Source organism: Nerophis lumbriciformis, linkage group LG07 (genome assembly GCF_033978685.3).
Source record: "Nerophis lumbriciformis linkage group LG07, RoL_Nlum_v2.1, whole genome shotgun sequence".
Lineage (NCBI taxonomy): Eukaryota > Metazoa > Chordata > Actinopteri > Syngnathiformes > Syngnathidae > Nerophis > Nerophis lumbriciformis.
In genome coordinates, this window is record NC_084554.2 from 20,548,407 (window position 1) to 20,568,585 (window position 20,179).

Here is a 20,179-nt window from a genome sequence, read left to right on the forward strand (position 1 = left end):
CTCGGCTGCCCTCTCCATGCCAGGCCATCAAACCTTTGTTCTGAGATGCTGTTTGGTTCCAACATTTCCCAAATGTCCTTCATGGGCCACTGAAGCGCTCGTCCTTGCAGTCTCTAAGGTAACACTATGCATGTTCCTCGTAGCACTATGTATCCTATCACACACAACTCATTGACGATTGGTGCATATGATTTACACTTTTCAAAACATCCACTTTTTATTGCATTGCGTACCTCCATTGATGCTGTACAACATGTCAGGTACGGAAATAAACACAGGTCTGGCTATAAGAATAACACAATTGCATACTTTTTTGAAGACCTAATGAACCTCTTTGGATTATTTAACAGTAGTAATGCTTTTATTATTGCTTGTTTTAATAATATTTTCATTTTTAAATGTTTAACAGTAATAACACTTTCATTATTTCATGTTTAACAGTAGTAATACTTTTATTACATATTCAACAGAAATAATATTTTCATTATCACATGTTTAACAGTAATAATACTTTTATTATTACAAGTTAAACAGCAATACTACTTTTATTATTACATGTTTAACATCCATCCATCCATCCATTTTCTACCGCTTATTCCCTTTGGGGTTGCGGGGGGCACTGGAGCCTATCTCAGCTACAATCGGGCGGAAGGCGGGGTACACCCTGGACAAGTCGCCACCTCATCGCAGGGCCACATGTTTAACAGTAATACTATTTTCATTATTGAATGTTTAATCGTAATGATATTTTCATTATTACAGGTTTGGTCACTTGGCTGTTTCCCACATCCTGTTAGAAAACGGTGCGGACATGAATGGCCGTAACAGGCTGGGTGCGAGTGTCCTGACAATGGCTGCACGTGGAGGACACACTCACGTAGCCAAGCTCCTCCTAGAAAATGGCGCCTATGTGGATGACTACGATCATCTGTCCGCTGCTGCTGAGGTTGTGTCCAACAGGAACAACAACAACAGGTTGTAGTAATGATGGCTGCCTGTCACGCTCAGACGGACATTGGGACATTCTGTGTTTATTGTGTCCACAGTGCAGCTTTTGAAGGCTGCGCTGGCGTGAGGGACTTCATGGACATCACAGCTCTGATGGCGGCCTCTCAGCACGGCCACGAGTCCTCAGTGCGTCTGCTGCTGGACTGGGGATCTGACGTCACCTTCGCCCAGAAGACCACCTGCTGGGGTCCACTCATGGCGGCCACACTCAGCGGCAAGGTAGATATTTTATTATATTATATATCGCTTTGAAAATGGCAAATAGAGATGCTCTGAAAGGTGGCGGTGGTGCAGCAACTGGTGGAACGTGGCGCCGACCCAGACCGAGTCAACGTGTTGTCAAAGACGCCGTTTGAACTCGCCATGCAGCTGAAATACACAAACATCAAAGCTTACTTGGATTCCATCACTACCGTCAGACCAAAAACTGGTAGGACTTCTCCTCATGAAATTCTTTTTATCATGACATTATATTAATATGATTTTAAGGTGACATTACAGTAGATGTTGTTCTAAATATGATTTTAATGTGACATTACCGGAGATGTTGTTCAAAATATGATGCATTTGAATGTGACATGACAGTAGATGATGTTCCAAAAAATGACTGACTTTAACTAGCGCTGTCAAACGATTACAAAAGTTAATCGCGATTAATCGCATTGTTCATACTTAATTCAAAATTAATCACAGATAGATATATTTTTTCATCAATAATAAGTGAACCTTGACAGATAAGTTTCAAGTTTTTCATACCATGATTGGACAATTAGTTTTAGTGAAATGTTTTTAAACATTATGCTTTTTTAAACACAATTTTAGAATAGAATAGAATAGATCTTTATTGTCATTGTACATTGTACAACAAAATTGCAAGCAAACTCCATCCATCCATCCATTTTCTACCGCTTATTCCCTTTGGGGTCGCGGGAGCCTATCTCAGCTACAATCGGGCGGAAGGCGGGGTACACCCTGGACAAGTTGCCACCTCATCGCAGGGCCAACACAGATAGACAGACAACATTCACACTCACATTCACACACTAGGGCCAATTTAGTGTTGCCAATCAACCTATCCCCAGGTGCATGTCTTTGGAGGTGGGAGGAAGCCGGAGTACCTGGAGGGAACCCACGCAGTCACGGGGAGAACATGCAAACTCCACACAGAAAGATCTCGAGGCCGGGATTGAACTCACGACTACTCAGGACCTTCGTATTGTGAGGCAGACACACTAACCCCTCTTCCACCATGCTGCCCCATTTATTGCAAATTCATAAAGACACATAAAAACATAAGAACATGGTACTAAGATAAATAGATACAAATAATACATAAAATACCAAGCGCACAGCTCACATGCACAGTCATTCTTTTTTATGCCTTGTGTTCAGCGACACTATTGCTCTCCAGTAGAAAGTGTTCTTAAATCTGTTTGTCCGGCATTTTATTGTCCTGTATCTCCTGCCCGAGGGCAGCAGTTTAAAAAGTTTATGTGCGGGGTGAGATGGATCCCTTATGATGTTTTGGGCATTTTTGAGGCACCTGGCACTGTACAGTTCATCTAGGGAGGGGAGAGAGCAACCAGTGATCTTCCTGGTAGTTTTTATGACCCTCTGAAGTGTGTTTCTCTCTGCCGCTGTGCAGCTAGCATACCATACACACATGCAGTATGTCAGCACACTCTCTATTGAGCAGCGATAGAAAGACACAAGCAGTTTTTGTAACAGGTGGTTCTTTCTGAGGAGTCTTTGGTCACTGAGGTGTTCGCACTCCACGACATGTCTTCCTCGATCTGGATGCCCAGGAACCTGAAGTTAGAGACCCTCTCCACATAGTCCCCGTTTATGTACAGCGGTTGAATACTTTCCGTTTTTTTCCTCCGGAAGTCCATGATCAGCTCCTTCGTCTTGGTGGTGTTAAGGACCAGGTTATTTTCCCTGCACCACCCAGTCATGACAGTAAAAACATGACTTGCAGTGTGTTGGTGTCTTGCCAGGTTTTGTATTTTGTAAGAATATGCAATCTGTATAGCACTTGCATTCAGAGGAGAGGCGCTACTTTTCCATGTTTAGATACCAGTTTCACACATTAATAACACAAAATGTAGATTCTTACGATCATGCTTTGATTGATCAGCCTTTTATCCCCACTCAAACAACGTTTTTGGTGGTCTGAAACTATTTGAAAAAAAACTGCCTTCAGAGTACCCAAGAAACAATTTCGCCCGTATTTGTGACTCACTAATGATAGGACACTATGGAGACACATTTATTTCTTAACCAAAAACAAAAACGAAGCACAAACAATGCTGTGGGGACATGCCCTTAGTTCCACTAAAAGTTCTCTTAGTTTGTTTGAATGAAGATAAAGCATGAACTCTTTGTGTGTGTGTGCGCGTGCACGCGCGTGTGTCTGTGTGTGTGTGTGTGTGTCATCCCTGCAGGTAACACTAATGTGTTTCATGTCTTTGTGTAGCGGTAGTCATGCAGTTCAACTTATATACTACTTGATATACTTACTTTGTACTTTTACACTTGCACGTCTGCTGAGGTGTTTGAAATTCAAATGATTAGTCAAACACTTTTTAAAAAGCAACATTTAAGATAATATGCATTAAAAGCAACTTTTTTGACTTGAACTAATTAAAGCACACATAAGTATACATAGACAGGTGTGTGCCTTTCTAAATCATGTCCAATCAACTGAATTTATTCCAATTGAACTGTGGGAACATCTCAAAAATGGTCAGTTGAAACAGGATGCACCTGAGCTCACTTTTGAGCTTCATGGCGAAAGTATATATGTGTGACTTCTTAGTTTTTTGTTGTTTTTTCAATTAATTTGCAAAAATCTCTTAAAAAAACGTTTTCACATTGTCAGTATGCGGTATTGTATGTAGAATTTTGAGGACCAAAATTAATGTATTCTTGCTTTACTGTAGTATATCTACTGTCCCTGGCGTTCGCCGGGACGAAAAACACTACAAGTGACAGGGTACTTAACATCATACATACTTACATACTTAACATCCACTGTATGTAACAATTTTATTACTTTACTAGTGTGACAAACTGTTCTTATTTGGGATGTCCCTATCCGATATTGATATGGTATATCGGTCCGATATTATCAATCGATATCATCATCCAATATATCATGTGCTTGCATGTAAAATATGTGATATAATTTCTGATACAAGCAGTCTGACAGCGTGTTTACTTGTTCAAAACTGGATAGACCAACTTTATGTGCATATTACAGAACATTTAGAACAACGAAATGTCCTCCAATACGCACACAAGGTTGATATTTTCTTGTACTTTAGTCAAGTTATTTACAAAAGATAAACATGGTAGGCTATTAGCTAGAAGGAGCTGCAGCTACACAACAGCTAAGACAATACCACACAAGCTGGACATACATGAATAACTGTCTTTCATTGAACAATATTGCAGTCTAAAACAGCACAATTGTCAATATAAAACCATCAAATAATCTCCAACAAAATGGACAGGATGACAGCGCTGACAAAGCTGCAGCGGGAATATAAAGGGAGAAGCATCATGTGTTTCACGGAGTCCTGGCTGAATGAACATTTATTGAACACATTTGTCTCCCTGGACGGATTCTCACTCATCCGCGTGGACCGGACATTATCCGAGAGAAGTAAGAAGAAAGGGGGGCTGGGCTGACCGTTTGTGAATAACAGGTGGCGTAGTCATAATCAAAACCCTGTTAAAAACAGCTATTTATCAGGGACATTGAGCTACTGGCAGTCAGTATTATACCTTATTACATCCCCTGGGAGTTTTCACATGTAATTTGGATAACCGTTTACATCCCCCTTCAACTGACGCTGCTGCTGCGTGCGTCTGAGTGCGTATAGAGCACAGTGTCACACCTGCAGACAAAGCACCCACAAGCCATTTTCCTTGTCTCTAGTGACTTCAATCATGACACTATTTCTGCCACTCTGCCCACATTAACTCAATATGTGAAGTGCCATACAAGAGAAAATAAAACTTTGGACTTGCTTTATGCTAATGTCAAGCAAGTATATACAATTACCCCCTTTAAGTCTCTTGGCCACTCTGATCACAACCTTGTTCATCTTCTCCCACAATTCACCCCCTCACATTCAACCCCCGTTCCACCGCAGCCCCAGCTGTTCACACCTCAGCATTGTCCACACCTCCCTGATCCACTCCTCCCAGACAGCCCCTCCCCATAAACCACCAGCAAATTTAACAACCCGAGCCATCACCTACCCAGCATTCCATCAGTCTGGATCAAGTGAGGAGGAAGTTCGGAAGGAACAAGGTCAGGAAAGCTGTAGGTCCAGATAGCATCAGTTCTAGGCTAATCAGGGAATGTGCGGACTAGCTCACTGGTGTGGTCCAGTACATTTTAATCTGCGCCTTAGCCTTGAAAAAGTCCCTACCCTCTAGAAGACCTCCTGTGTGGTTCCAATCCTTAAAACATGTCATCCCAAGGAGCAGAACCACTTCAGACCTGTTGCCCTGACCTATCACTTCATGAAGACCATGCAGAGGATCATCCTCAGACACCTTTGCTTACAGACATTGTCAGCAATGGACCTCTTGCTTACTGTCCAAGCATCAGGGTGGATGATGCCATCATCAACCCGCTGCATTTGGCCATCACCCACCTGGAGACTACTAAAAGTGCAGTGGGAGTCATGTTCTTTGACTTCTCCAGCGCTTTTAACACGTTTTAACACATTTGCGGGCAATTCTACGTTTGAAACTGGAGGCGGCGGAATCGTGTCCAGTTTTGCTATACTTTTTAGGAGCGAGGAGTCAAGCACATTAGGACCACCTAATATCACCCTCAGGCCAAATGCGGTGTGGAGAGGTTCAACCAGACCGTCGAGGATGGCATCAGAGTACACCTGGCAGATGAGGTCCCATTCTCCTCGGCACTGCAGAGCACACTGTTGAATCACAGGGCGACAACGCATTCCACAACAGGCTGCTCTTCAGCCCTTCTGATGCTGGGCTTCCCCTGGACCTCCTGCACCCTCCAAAGGGCAATGATCTAGTGGCGGTACCCGCTACGGGCGACAGAGTGGTCAAGCATCAACACCGCTTGAAGCAGCGGTTCCACCAGATGCACCGTGAAAAATGCCCTACACTTGTTGTGTTGGACTTGCACACACGCACGCACGCACGCAAGCAGGCAGGTGTCACTCTTCTTGACCATATATTTACAAATAAGATTTATATAAACATTGAATCAGGATTACTCTTACATGAAGGGACTAGCGGTATAAAATGGATGGATTGATGGACATAAGTGACCACCTTCCTGTATTTGCCGTTTTCCAGAATGTCTTTAAGACAGAGAAGGAAAAAATATGAATACTTGTAAATTTATTAGGAATAGAACACCGGAAGTCATTTCTGCCCTTGAATTGTGTAATCAAAGCTGGAATGAGGTTTATCCCAACCAAGCCTATGAAGCGTTTTTAACCACACTAATGATAAGCGGTAGAAAATGGATGGATGGATGGATGATGCCCTATGACAAACATTGCCCATTAAGGAAACATAATGGGAAGCGCCAACCTGTGGACAAACCATGTTAGAATGCAAAAATAAAAATGCCCTATATAGAAGATTTCTAAAATTAGTAACGAAGAAAGCTGAAAATAAATACAAGATGTACAAAAATAAACTAACAAGTATTATGAGACAAAATGTGTCATGTCTGTGTAATCATGTTTTGTGTTAAGTCATGTTTTTGTTTAGTTATAGGACTCTTTAGTTTCTGTCTTTTCACTCCCTTGTCTTGTTTCCATGATTACCCCATTAGTTTCACCTGTTCCACGTTTGGACTCATTGTGCACTCTTGTTTGTCACCATAGCAACCATTAGTTTTCACCTGTCACGTCACGCACCTGTTTCACGTTTTGAGTCACGCACCTGCTTTCACTAATCATGTCCATAGTATTTAAGTTCATTCATTTTCTGTTGTTCGTCCTGACGACCTCAACACATTTATGCTCTGTTCATGCCTGATACTTCTTTCCATGTCAATTCCTCAAGCAACTATTTTTGTCCAAGCCAAGTAAGTTTTTGTTCCATATTTATAGTCTTTTTGGTTTCATAGTTTGTTCTCCGCCATTGTGCGTGTTTTTTGTTTGTACTTTTTTGCTATAGTCTTTTGGTTTCATAGTTTATTCTCCGCCACTGTGCGCGCTTTCATTTATTCCTTTTTTTGATAATAATAAATCATGTACCTTCATTCCCGTCTCGCACGAGCCAACTTTCCGTTGCATCCGGGAAAAGCACACACCCCGGACCAAGTCATGACAGTAGGTCGTCAGCAGACCCGCTTTTCCGCACCTAAGTTGGCCGAGTTGGACATTTTGGACGAGGCTTCTTGGGCGGTCCTGTGCGCGATGGAGGAGGAAACTCTGCGCTACTCCTCCGTGGAGTACAGAGACTTCATTTGGTCCCAGGACGACACAGCGTCACCTCAGCCGCGGAAGCGCCGCTCCTGACGAAGGACGTCAGGTAGAACTTCCGCGAGCCAGCAGGACACGCCGCTCCCACAAGCCCCTCCCCCTCCGGGCGGAAGCAAGCAGCAGCCAGCCCGGCTTCGCCCGGATGACGTCAAAGACCAGGATTTTTTTTTTCTGAATTCTTTTTCTTTTGATTCCCCGCTCCCCAGGACTCAAGCCACACCCAAGACACAAAACAATTTTTTTTCACCCACTCAATCCCAGGTACAAGAAAGACAATTTGGACAATTTAATGGGGAAGTTTCTGCCCTCCTCCGCCCACCCCTACAGAGAGTTCCAGACCGCAGGGAGCGCGTCTGGTATCCGCCCCTTGAGGGGGGGGCTGGGGTCGGGAGCTGTGTTGGTGGGGTGGCTCGGCATCACCATGCCAAGCCACAGCCTCCAGCACGGCCGCCACCACCAGTCTTCCGACCTGTCAAGCCACAGCCTCCAGCACGACCGCCCTCACCAGTCTTCCGACCTGCCAAACCGCAACCCCCAGCTAGGCCACCTCCACCTGCTCCAAGGCTAGCACCACGGCTAGCTGCTCCAAGGCTAGCACCTGTCGCCGCACCAAGGCTAGCACCTGTCGCCGCACCAAGGCTAGCACCTGTCGCCGCACCAAGGCTAGCACCTGTCGCCGCACCAAGGCTAGCACCAGACCCTCCACGCCAAGACCAAGACCCTCCACGCCAAGACCAAGACCCTCCACGCCAAGACCAAGATCCTCCACGCCAAGTCCAAGACCAAGACCCTCCACGCCAAGTCCAAGACCAAGACCCTCCACGCCAAGTCCAAGACCAAGACCCTCCACGCCAAGTCCAAGACCAAGACCCACCACGCCAAGCTCCGGTACCAGTTACACGACGCCAAGTGCCGCCAGTCGCAGCTCCACGACGCCAAGACCAAGACCCGCCATGCCAAGACCAAGACCCGCCATGCCAAGACCAAGACCCGCCATGCCAAGACCAAGACCCGCCATGCCAAGACCAAGACTCGCCATGCCAAGACCAAGACCCGCACCAAGACCAAGACGCGCCACGCCGAGCTTCGCCGCCTGACGCGCCACGCCGAGCTTCGCCGCCTGACGCGCCACGCCGAGCTTCGCCGCCTGACGCGCCACGCCGAGCTTCGCTGCCTGCATCATCTGCTGCTTCCACGCCTGCCACGATGACGACGCGCCTCCCTCCTCGTCGGCCACGGATATGGCCGCTACCTGGTCGCCCGCCACGCCAAGTGCGTCCACCTCCCAGTCGGCCACGAATGTGGCCATTCCCTGGGCGCCCGCCTCGCCTGCTGCAGCGGCGTTCCACTCGCCGCCGCCACCTAACTCTGCCCCGGTGGATACGGGGACACGTGGTCTGGCGACCCACCGCCATGTCCCCCTCCCCCCTCCCGCCCTCCCATGACTCTTGTTAATTTTTTTTATGGACATCTGGTATCTGTCCTTAAGGGAGGGGCTCTGTCATGTCTGTGTAATCATGTTTTGTGTTAAGTCATGTTTTTGTTTAGTTATAGGACTCTTTAGTTTCTGTCTTTTCACTCCCTTGTCTTGTTTCCATGATTACCCCATTAGTTTCACCTGTTCCACGTTTGGACTCATTGTGCACTCTTGTTTGTCACCATAGCAACCATTAGTTTTCACCTGTCACGTCACGCACCTGTTTCACGTTTTGAGTCATGCACCTGCTTTCACTAATCATGTCCATAGTATTTAAGTTCATTCATTTTCTGTTGTTCGTCCTGACGACCTCACACCACATTTATGCTCTGTCCATTGTTTCATGTCCATGTTCACGCTGCTCCTTTTTTGTCCATGCCAAGTAAGTTTTCTTTATTCAAGCCATAGTTTGCAAGTTTTGTTTAATTGTTCATAGTTTATTCTCCGCCACTGTGTGCGCCTTTTGTTTGATCCTTTTTTTTGTATTTATAGTTAATAAATAAATCATGTACCTTAATTCCCGTCTCGCCCGTGCCAACTTTCCGTTGCATCCTGGAAAAGCACACACCCAGGACCAAGTCTTGACAAAATGAAAGGGATTATCATCATAAAGTATTAGAACAAAATAGGAGTAACACCCAGGGTACATGGAAAGTAATGAATAATATAAAAAAAGGGTGCCGGAAGAGCAGAGATACCCAACTATTTCATTAAAGATAATAATGTAGTTGTAAATAAACCAAGATATATAGCCAATGAATTTAATGACTTTTTTGTGAATATTGGTAACAATCTTGCGAATGAAATTGTGGAGCGGAGAGACGGGACTGGAATGGTGAACATTGGAGACATCATACAAGGTAATCTCCATTCCATTTTTATTAAAAAAGTTGAGGAAAACAAAATGATTAACATTGTAAAAAAATGCAAAAACAAAAGGTCCACTGATTGGATGGGTATGGACATGACACTAGTAAAAAATATCATACAAGGTATTGTTAAATCATTGACATATACATGTACCGTAACCAATCTTTCCAAACTGGGGTATTCCCCAACAGCATGAAAATAGCAAAAGTTATCCCAATATATAAAAGCTGAGACAGACACTTATTCACAAATTACAGACCCATTTCCCTTCTCCCACAGTTCTCAAAAATAATACAAACATTATTTGTGCACCGTCTTGACAATTTCATAGAAAAACGTAATTTATTGTGCGATCAACAGTTTGGCTTCAGGGCAAACAGATCCACTTCAATGGCAGTTATGAAACTGACCGAACAGATTTCTACTGCTACTGTACAAGGAGTTTACAGCTGGCGTCATCATGGATCTACGTAAAGCTTTTGATACCATCCATCATGGACTTTTAATGACTAAATTAAACCAATACGGCATTAGAGGGGTTGCACACTCTTGGCTAAAAAGCTAACTTGAGGACAGAGACCAATATGTAGAAATAAATAAGGACAAATCAGATAGACAGAAAGTAAAATGTGGCGTTCCCCAAGGATCTGTTTTGGGTCCAAAACTCTTAATTTTATACATAAATGATATATGTAATGTATCAAACCTTCTACAATATGTTATATTTGCAGATGACACACATTTATTTTGTCAAGGGAAAAATCTACAGGAGCCTCTGAAGACAATGGAAAGAGAGCTGAACAAACCAAGACATGGTTTGATGTAAACAAATTATCCTTGAATCTAAGTAAGACAAAACTCATGATATTTGGCAACGGAAAAATGTATAATAAAGTCACATTAAGGATAAATAACATCACCATTGAAAGAGTGGATGAATTTAAATTTCTCGGAGTGAGAATTGATCATAAATTAAATTGGAAATCTCACATTAACCTTGTAAAAAGGAGAATGTCCAAAACCATTGCCATAATAAATAGATCTGAACAAAGTCTGAACCAAAACACATTATACTCACTATATTGTTCCCTCATAGTCCCATACATGTCATACTGTGTGGAGGTGTGGGGAAACACTTATAAAACTAATGTTAATCCAATTTTTATCCTGCAGAAAAGAGTCATAATGATAATGACAGCAGAGTACCGGGAGCCTACCAACGCCCTATTTATAAATCTTTACACCCTAAAATTCTTTGACATAGTTGATCTTCAAACACTACTGATAGTGTTCAAAGCTCACAACAATCTACTTCCACAATGTCTTTAGAAGTTGTTTGTGACCAAAGACGCTATATATGAACTCAGAAATGCAGATATGTTTCAAACAACATGGGCAAGAACTACCTCCAGAGAACATTGTGTATCTGTGAAAGGGGTAAACCTGTGGAAATGCTGCAAAAAGAAACTGAGGATGTGCAGTTTAATCCATGTGTTTAAAATATTGTTTAAAAATAAGACTATAAATAAGTACAGAGATGTGCTGTGAGTAGTGATAAGTACAATCAATAGATGTGGAACATGATAGTATCATGTTTATATACCTATACATTACTAACTTCTTTATATATATATATATATATATATATATATATATATATATATATATATATATATATATATATATATATATATATATATATATATATATGGATATATATGTATACATATATATGTATACGGATATATATATATGGATATATATATATACATTACTTCTTTACTTTACTATATTATGGATCACGATATGGGAAGAAAGGAATGAAAAGGTAAGGGAGGAAGGGGAAGGAAAAATAAAAAAAGAAAGAAAAATATGTATGTACAATTATGTATTTGAACAATCATATGCGGTATGTGTAGATATGTGTGTATATATATACATATGTATATATGCATGTATTTACATGCTTAACAATGCATGTGATCAAGTACTATGATTTTGACAGAGACTCTAGAGTCCTTTCTTGTGTTTCTTTATCTCAAGATCAATTTCTTGTTTTCTTTTCTCTATTTAACATGCACAAAGTGAATGTGGAAAGGGTAGGCATAATAAACTTTTAGCTTCAGCCTATACCTTTTTGGTCAGGAAATGTGAACCGATACTTTTGTTTGTTTGTCTGCTGTGCACTTGAGGTGTGCGGTTTGCATGAACTGATGACCAATACAAACCATTGAATTGAATTATGTTAAAATGATCAACCAACAGGACTTCTTGAATGTTTCTTGACAGATGACGAGAGAAGAAGACCAGACGTGTTCAGTGCCCTCAAACTGGGTACGTTGGAAAAGCACATTGCAAGTTGTTAAAGATGAAACAATAACCCGTTTTAATTTGGGATCAGGCAACTCCCAGCTGGTCAAAGAGATCTTGGAGGAAGACCCCACGCAAGTGAATTCGTCCAATCAGGAGGGAGCGTCGCCTCTGATGATAGCGGCAGTGAGCGGCCAGTTAGAAGTTGTGCAGCTGATGGTGGACAAGAAAGCTGACGTGGACAAACAAGATGGCGTTCATGGCTGGACGGCTTTGATGCAGGCCACATATCATGGGTATGTTTGTGCACGTAATGTTTTATGCAGTATTGTTTATTCCATAAATATTAATAATATACATGTTAACACAGGAAGTGAACTCACAGAAATATTTTCCCGAGAACCAGCACTGCACTTTGTTAGTTAAATTGACAAAATAATTGTAATGAAAAACTATTTTCAGAAAAATAGAACTCTTTTTTTATGCAAAACACAAATGTCCACTGAAAAGTACGCTTGCTCTGATCTTCACCGATATTAATTGATTATTGTGACATGAATCAGGCATGAACGTACACGCTAAGAAGGTACGAAGGATTTACTCGTTCATCATTTTTACAATCACACAACTGACCTGACAAATGCTGTAGAAAGAAGCGGACTGAAGTCAGTACACTGGAACCTGTTTATGTCAGTCCCGTTTATGTTGACAAACCGCTTCTGTCGACAGCCTGTCTATGTGGACCAACTGATCAAGTCCTCGTCCACCTTCTTAGTATTATTATTATTAGAAATGTCGCTTAAGTCGATACACATGATGGACCGCTTGTGTCAACATAAAATGTGAGCGTCGAAAAGGTTATTTCTGTCCATCCATCCATCCATCCATTTACTACCGCTTGTCCCTTTTGGGGTCGCGGGGGGTGCCTGAGCCTATCTCGGCTGCAATCAAAATTCCATTTATGTTAGCATTTATAGTATTGTTGATATTATTATTGTCACTAGGCAGAAACATAACTATATCTATTTGTAAATGTAATTACATAATATTAAAACATGCACACATTCACTTCCTGCTCAGCTTTAGAATAAAAGCATAGCAGTATTTAGTATTACATTTTTAGAATATTAGACACAGGAAAAAGTATTGTCGTCCGTTCACATAACCAAATTAATGTTAGATAAAAGTGTAAAATGAAGCTCAAGAATCAAAACAATAATATGCACAAAGAAAAGCAGGTTAACAAACTGCTGTAGATTCAATAACCATGTATTATCCCACATTCTTTATTCACATCTCTGGACAAGTCACAAGTAAATTTACAAGTTTGGTTAGTTTCACTTTCTATTATGGTTATGTTGACAAGTGCTTATAGTCAAGCTGAAATGATGAACATTACTTTTATTCTAGGAGTAAGTTTGACTCAGGCATCTCCCAGAAATGCACCAGAAGAATCAATGTGATAAAAAACTATTTCTCAGCTTTTATTTACATTTGCCAAAATAACCAAAATGTGCTATGGGTAAGAATAATTTATCTAAAGTGCTCATGTTGACATGAGTCACCCAGTCTGGGGGTTGAACTGCTTCTACTGTACATCACAGCTGATTATAGCAATCTTCTATTGCGATCCCCATCCCAAAAATATGTAAATCTAAAGAACTTAGTGATTTTAGACCAGTTGCATTAATGTCATCAATCCTGAAAATCTTTGAGAAAATTGTTAAAGGCCTGGTCATGTCTTCTATAGAGGAACTTGATCCACTACAATTTGCCTATCAAGCAGGGAAAGGTGTAGATGATGCAAAGCCAGGCTCTTAGTCGCTGATTTTTCTCCAGCATTTAATACAATGCAGCCACATCTCCTAATAGAGAGCCTTGTGTCTAAATTTAAATTCTCACCAGCTTGTACTATGGATATTAGACTTTTTAACTGGCAGAGATTAAAGAGTCTCTGTAAACAGCTGTCTCTCTGACTCTGTAACCATCTCCACGGGTTCACCCCAAGGATGCGTCCTTTCACCCTTACTTTTTATTATGTTTACTGATGAATGCAGGAGTTGGCAGGAAGACCGCTATCTGATTAAATTCTCTGATGACACGGCACTGCTGTCCCTCCACTATGGTTCACAATCAAAGCATGAGAGGGCCTAGCGCAGGGGTGGGCAATTAATTTTTACCGGGGGCAGCATGAGCAACCCAAGCACTGCTGGAGGGCCACACGACAATATTTCAATTAAATTTTGCTCAAATTATTTTTGATATACCGTAAGATAAATAATAATAATAATAATAATAATAATTTCATTTAACCTAACTTAACTTTATACAAAAGCAGATTGCTTTTGATGGTTTTATTTTTAACACTGTCTTACACAACACTTCCTGATGTATAATACAATGCAAAAATGTCAATTTCTGTCACTTTATCCTGCATCCTCCATCAGATTTGGACAACCATCTGTTGTCACACCTGCCAGCTTGTCCCATTTCAGTCCTAACATGTCCAAACACGCATTTACCTATGTGAACAAGGTCTCTTTAATTGACTGTATGGCTGCCAGCTACTCCGTGATTTGAAAGTCTGCAGTTATTCCACGTAAGAATATGAGCAGTTGGGCGGTGTCACGAACATCACAGCTCTCATCCAAAGCCAGCGAAAAAAAGTCGAAGTCGGCCGTTTTGTTCTTCAGCTGAAGCTCCAAGTTTCCAGCGATGGTCTCAACCCGCCTCGTTACAGTGCGTCGGGAGAGTGACACGTTCTCAAATGCACCCCTTTTCTGCGGGCATTTCAGCGCAACAGAGTTCAATAAGCACTCCTTAATAAACTCTCCGTCAGAAAACGCCTTACTTTTTCTGGCGATTTTGTGAGAAATGACGAAACTTGTCCTGACGGCTGCATATCTGGCGGTGTGAAATTTGGCAAAAAGTCCTTGTTGGGTTTGCAGTTTTACCATCAACGCATCAGCCTCCCTTGCGCGCTCTTCATCAGACAGATTCCGGTATTTTTCCTCGTGTCTCGTCGTGTAGTGGCGATTCAAATTATATTCTTTAAACACAGCAACATGTGTACCACAAATTAAGCACACGGCTTTACCTTTCATCTCTGTAAAGAAATACAAACCCTGTTTCCATATGAGTTGGGAAATTGTGTTACATGTAAATATTAACGGAATACAATGATTTGCAAATCATTTTCAACTCATATTCAGTTGAATATGCTACAAAGACAACATATTTGATGTTCAAACTGATAAACATTTATTTTTTTTGCAAATAATCATTAACTTTGGAATTTTATGCCAGCAACACGTGACAAAGAAGTTGGGAAAGGTGGCAATAAATACTGATAAAGTTGAGGAATGCTCATCAAACACTTATTTGGAACATCCCACAGGTGAACAGGCAAATTGGGAACAGGTGGGTGCCATGATTGGGTATAAAAGTAGATTCCAAGAAATGCTCAGTCATTCACAAACAAGGATGGGGGGAGGGTCACCACTTTGTCAACAAATGCGTCAGCAAATTGTTGAACAGTTTAAGAAAAACCTTTCTCAACCAGCTATTGCAAGGAATTTAGGGATTTCACCATCTACGGTCCATAATATCATCAAAGGGTTCAGAGAATCTGGAGAAATCACTGCACGTAAGCAGCTAAGCCCGTGACCTTCGATCCCTCAGGCTGTACTGCATCAACAAGCGACATCAGTGTGTAAAGGATATCACCTCATGGGCTCAGGAACACTTCAGAAACCCACTGTCAGTAACTACACTTGGTCGCTACATCTGTAAGAGCAAGTTAAAACTCTCCTATGCAAGGCAAAAACCGTTTATCAACAACACCCAGAAACGCCGTCGGCTTCGCTGGGCCTGAGCTCATCTAAGATGGACTGATACAAAGTGGAAAAGTGTTCTGTGGTCTGACAAGTCCACATTTCAAATTGTTTTTGGAAACTGTGGACGTCGTGTCCTCCAGACCAAAGAGGAAAAGAACCATCCGGATTGTTATAGGCGCAAAGTTAAAAGCCAGCATCTGTGATGGTATGGGGGTGTATTAGTGCCCAAGACATGGGTAACTTACGCATCTGTGAAGGCGCCATTAATGCTGAAAGGTACATACAGGTTTTGGAGCAACATATGTTGCCATCCAAGCAACGTTACCATGGACGCCCCTGCTTTTTTCAGCAAGACAATGCCAAGCCACGTGTTACATCAACGTGGCTTCATAGTAAAAGAGTGCGGGTACTAGACTGGCCTGCCTGTAGTCCAGACCTGTCTCCCATTGAAAATTTGTGGCGCATTATGAAGCCTAAAATACCACAACGGAGACCCCCGGACTGTTGAACAACTTAAGCTGTACATCAAGCAAGAATGGGAAAAAATTCCACATGAGAAGCTTAAAAAATGTGTCTCCTCAGTTCACAAATGTTTACTGAGTGTTGTTTAAAGGAAAGGCCATGTAACACAGTGGTAAACATGCCCTTTCCCAACTATTTTGGCACGTGTTGCAGCCATGAAATTCTAAGTTAATTATTATTTGCAAAAAAATAAATAAAGTTTATGAGTTTGAACATCAAATATATTGTCTTTGTAGTGCATTCAATTGAATATGGGTTGAAAAGGATTTGCAAATCATTGTATTCCGTTTATATTTACATCTAACACAATTTCTCAACTCATATGGAAACGGGGTTTGTACTTGGCAGTACATATCTTGTTGAAAACACGGCATTCGTCATCAACTTTTCTTTTTTTAGCGTGAGCTGACATCTCGGTGGTAACCGGGCATCACTTGTCGCTCTGCACCTTCACTCACAGGTTACACACAGACATACGCAATTTGTGATTGCCGCTGTTCACATTCACTCACAATCGCGCACGAGCATACGTCCACACGGAAGTAATACAAATAACGCTTTTCAAAAACAAAAGCAGCACCGTTGTATTGCACACTCGACATAGATACTTTTTAAAATGTATTTTCTAATTTATGATTGGCCTCACGCGGGCCGGACAGGGACGCACAAAGGGCCGGATGTGGCCCGCGGGCCGCAGAATGCCCAGGTCTGGCCTAACGGATTTGATCTTCTAGTGTGACTGGAACTTTTTTGATTTAAATGTATCTAAAACCAAATAATTAAGTATTGATTTTAGACGTAAGAAGGAAATTTCTACGAAGTGCATCATACATACATTGTTTCATCATATAAATACTTGGGGACCTTTTTTGACGACCAGCTCAAGTTGTGAACACAGATTTTACAGTGAAGCAAGCACAATAGAATTAATCTTTTCAGAAAATTAAATTATTTTCTCTGTCAGGCATGTTATACTCTGTTGTTTTTATGAAACATTTATTGAGAGTGTTATGTGTTTTTCTTTTATTTGTTGGTTTCACTGTCTTTCAGTTAAAGACCGAAACAGCCTGACCAGTATTGTTAAATCTTGCTCTTAAGATTATCGGAGTAAAACTAAGAGACATAAACTTCTTCTGCAACCAGCAAATCCCCCAAAATGCAAAGATAATTTTAGCCTCCCCGAGCCATGTCCTTGCGGAGGAATTCTCTCTGTTGCCTTCAGGGCGACGTTATGCCCTTCCATTGTGTGAAACAAATCGCTTTTTTGTTTATTTCAGAAATAAAGATGTTGTCAAGTACCTACTGAGTCAGGGGGCTGATGTCAATCTTCGAGCAAAGAATGGATACACAGCATTTGATTTGGTTATGCTGCTCAATGATCCAGGTACCGACTTACATTGTCATAATTTCTGTACTGCTTGTCCTCATTAGGGCCACAGGTCATCTGGATCCCAGCTGACTTTGGGCAAGACTGGTCATCAAACACAAAGCACATATTTAAAAACACTCACATTCACACTTACGGACAATTTACACTATATAATTCACATAACATAATATACATGTTTTTATTATACATTTAACATAACATATTTTTATTACACTATACCAGTGATTCTCAGACTGTGGTACGCCAAAGAATCAATTAATTACATATTCAAACATTGTTACTGTTCAAACTGTGTGTAATGTTGCAGTGGTCTAAATTATCAAATATGTGGCATGTTTTTATTACACTATACTATTAACATAAATGCATGTTTTGATATACAATTAACATGTATGTTTTTTTTATTACACTATTACTATTACATATGTTTTTCTTTCACTATACTATTAACATACCGTAATATGTTTTTATCATACTATACAATTAACATAACATGTATTACTTTATTCCACTATACTATTAACAAAACATATGTTTTTCTTCCACTGTACAATTAACATAATATGTTTTTATCATACTGGACAATTCATACTTACATAACATAATATGCATGTTGTAACGTTCTGTGGATGTGTAGATCCAAAAAGATGCATAGGCGTAGGCCAGCGAATATTTTTATTCCACTATACTATAAAATGTAGTGTATATTTGAGAACACTGTCCTATTAAAACAGCGAGTGTGTGTCTTTACAAGGTCCCCCCTTAATGCCCGTCTCTTCCCATCAACCCTCCTGTCTGCCACTGTCACTGAATCCAAATGTACGAATTCCTCAAGAATGTGGAACATATTTGGCAAATTGATATTCTCCCATATGTCAGCAAGGAAACCAACAAGAGCTCAGCATTTTACAAACTTTGAACTTATACCGGTTGAGGGTGTCCATCGCTAAGCTACTCCTCCGCGAAGTCGCCAACCAGCCACTTGCTATGTACACCTCCAGATGCCGTAATTCCAAACTTATGCGGCATTGAACACAAGTGGCTGTAAACCTGCAACCTCTTACTGTAAATAACAAACTTATTTAGACAGAATATGTTGCTAAGAATTCTACAGCGGTTGCAGCAAAGAGTACAGGTCATAGTACATATCAAATGGTGCACCATGATAGAAAGGACAGCGTGGTCTTCAGCTCTTCTTGCTTCAATGGCCAGTATCTGAATGGGCCAACATCGAGCCCTACCATGATTGGGGTGCTGCTGTGGTTCCGACGCTATGTTATGGCCAAAAGCGGGGATATCAAGTCAATGTTCCACCAGACGTGCTTACTGGCCCGCGACAAACCATCCCTCCAAATCCTGTGGCGGAACGTGTAGAAGGCATCTGAAGCACCGATTTTTGAGTGGCAGATGTTATCTTAATAAATATAACCTACAGCCCCTGTTGTCAGGGACCGTGAGACACCGGACTCTCTCCTCATGCAAGTTGCGCGCTCCTATACGGACAATTGGTTCCACAGTGTTAGTAGGGTTGAAGATGCCATGGTTCTGATTGACAATCTGAATGTACTTCTAAGCAAGGGAGGCTTTGACCTCTGGTAGTGGGCTTGCAACATGCCAGAAGTTGTGGCACACCTACATCCTGAAGCACAGTCAACTAGTAGTGAGCTGGGGTTACCCAGGGTAAAGGATAACGAACCCAGCCTTGGACTATACTGTGTGTTATAAATTCCCTTTGTCAGTGACTAAGATAGAAGATAAAGTTCCCTATTTAATATGTTAATTGTTGAATATAATTGACTATATTATTGTTGACGTAAACAAGCTATTAATGTAGTCATGCACCTTTAAGTTAAGTCTGTTTGAGTCAGGCAGTTTACCGGGCAGCTATGTTTACTTCCCGGGGTCCTTGAGTCAATGTGTTAAACAGTGTGTATGTGAGAGTGTACTTAGCTGCTGCTGTTAAAAGTTACATATAAAGAAGAAGTTGAAACGTAAAACGGTGTCCTTATTCCCTAACCGGAGTACGCTCACGGGTGAAGAGTCCCAGCACAACAACAACATCAGTTTATCCATATGGTTCTTTAATACTGTGATTGCTAAAAGTTGTTATAATCACGCTACTGAATCTTCAGTTCCTACATTCAGAAATGTCTACTGTGTTGTTGTCAAATTCTACAACCTGATGGGATTCATTGTGCCATTTCCACTTGTTCATGTGGAAGTCCAACATTGACTGGGATGACCAAATCCAGCCTGCAGATCCCCTTTACAAATA

At 41.5% G+C, this 20,179-nt stretch overlaps 1 protein-coding gene across 1 annotated transcript in view; it reads left to right on the forward strand.

Moving 5' to 3' along the window:
- LOC133609257 (ankyrin repeat and SAM domain-containing protein 6-like) overlaps positions 1 to 20,179 on the forward strand; it is a 49,621-nt gene that overhangs the window by 3,779 nt on the left and 25,663 nt on the right. Inside the window, exons 2-7 of the mRNA XM_061964766.2 lie at positions 763 to 975; positions 1,047 to 1,227; positions 1,288 to 1,438; positions 12,136 to 12,180; positions 12,248 to 12,452; positions 17,792 to 17,898. Coding sequence (XP_061820750.1) covers positions 763 to 975; positions 1,047 to 1,227; positions 1,288 to 1,438; positions 12,136 to 12,180; positions 12,248 to 12,452; positions 17,792 to 17,898 — 902 coding nt within the window. The remainder of the gene's footprint in view (positions 1 to 762; positions 976 to 1,046; positions 1,228 to 1,287; positions 1,439 to 12,135; positions 12,181 to 12,247; positions 12,453 to 17,791; positions 17,899 to 20,179) is intronic.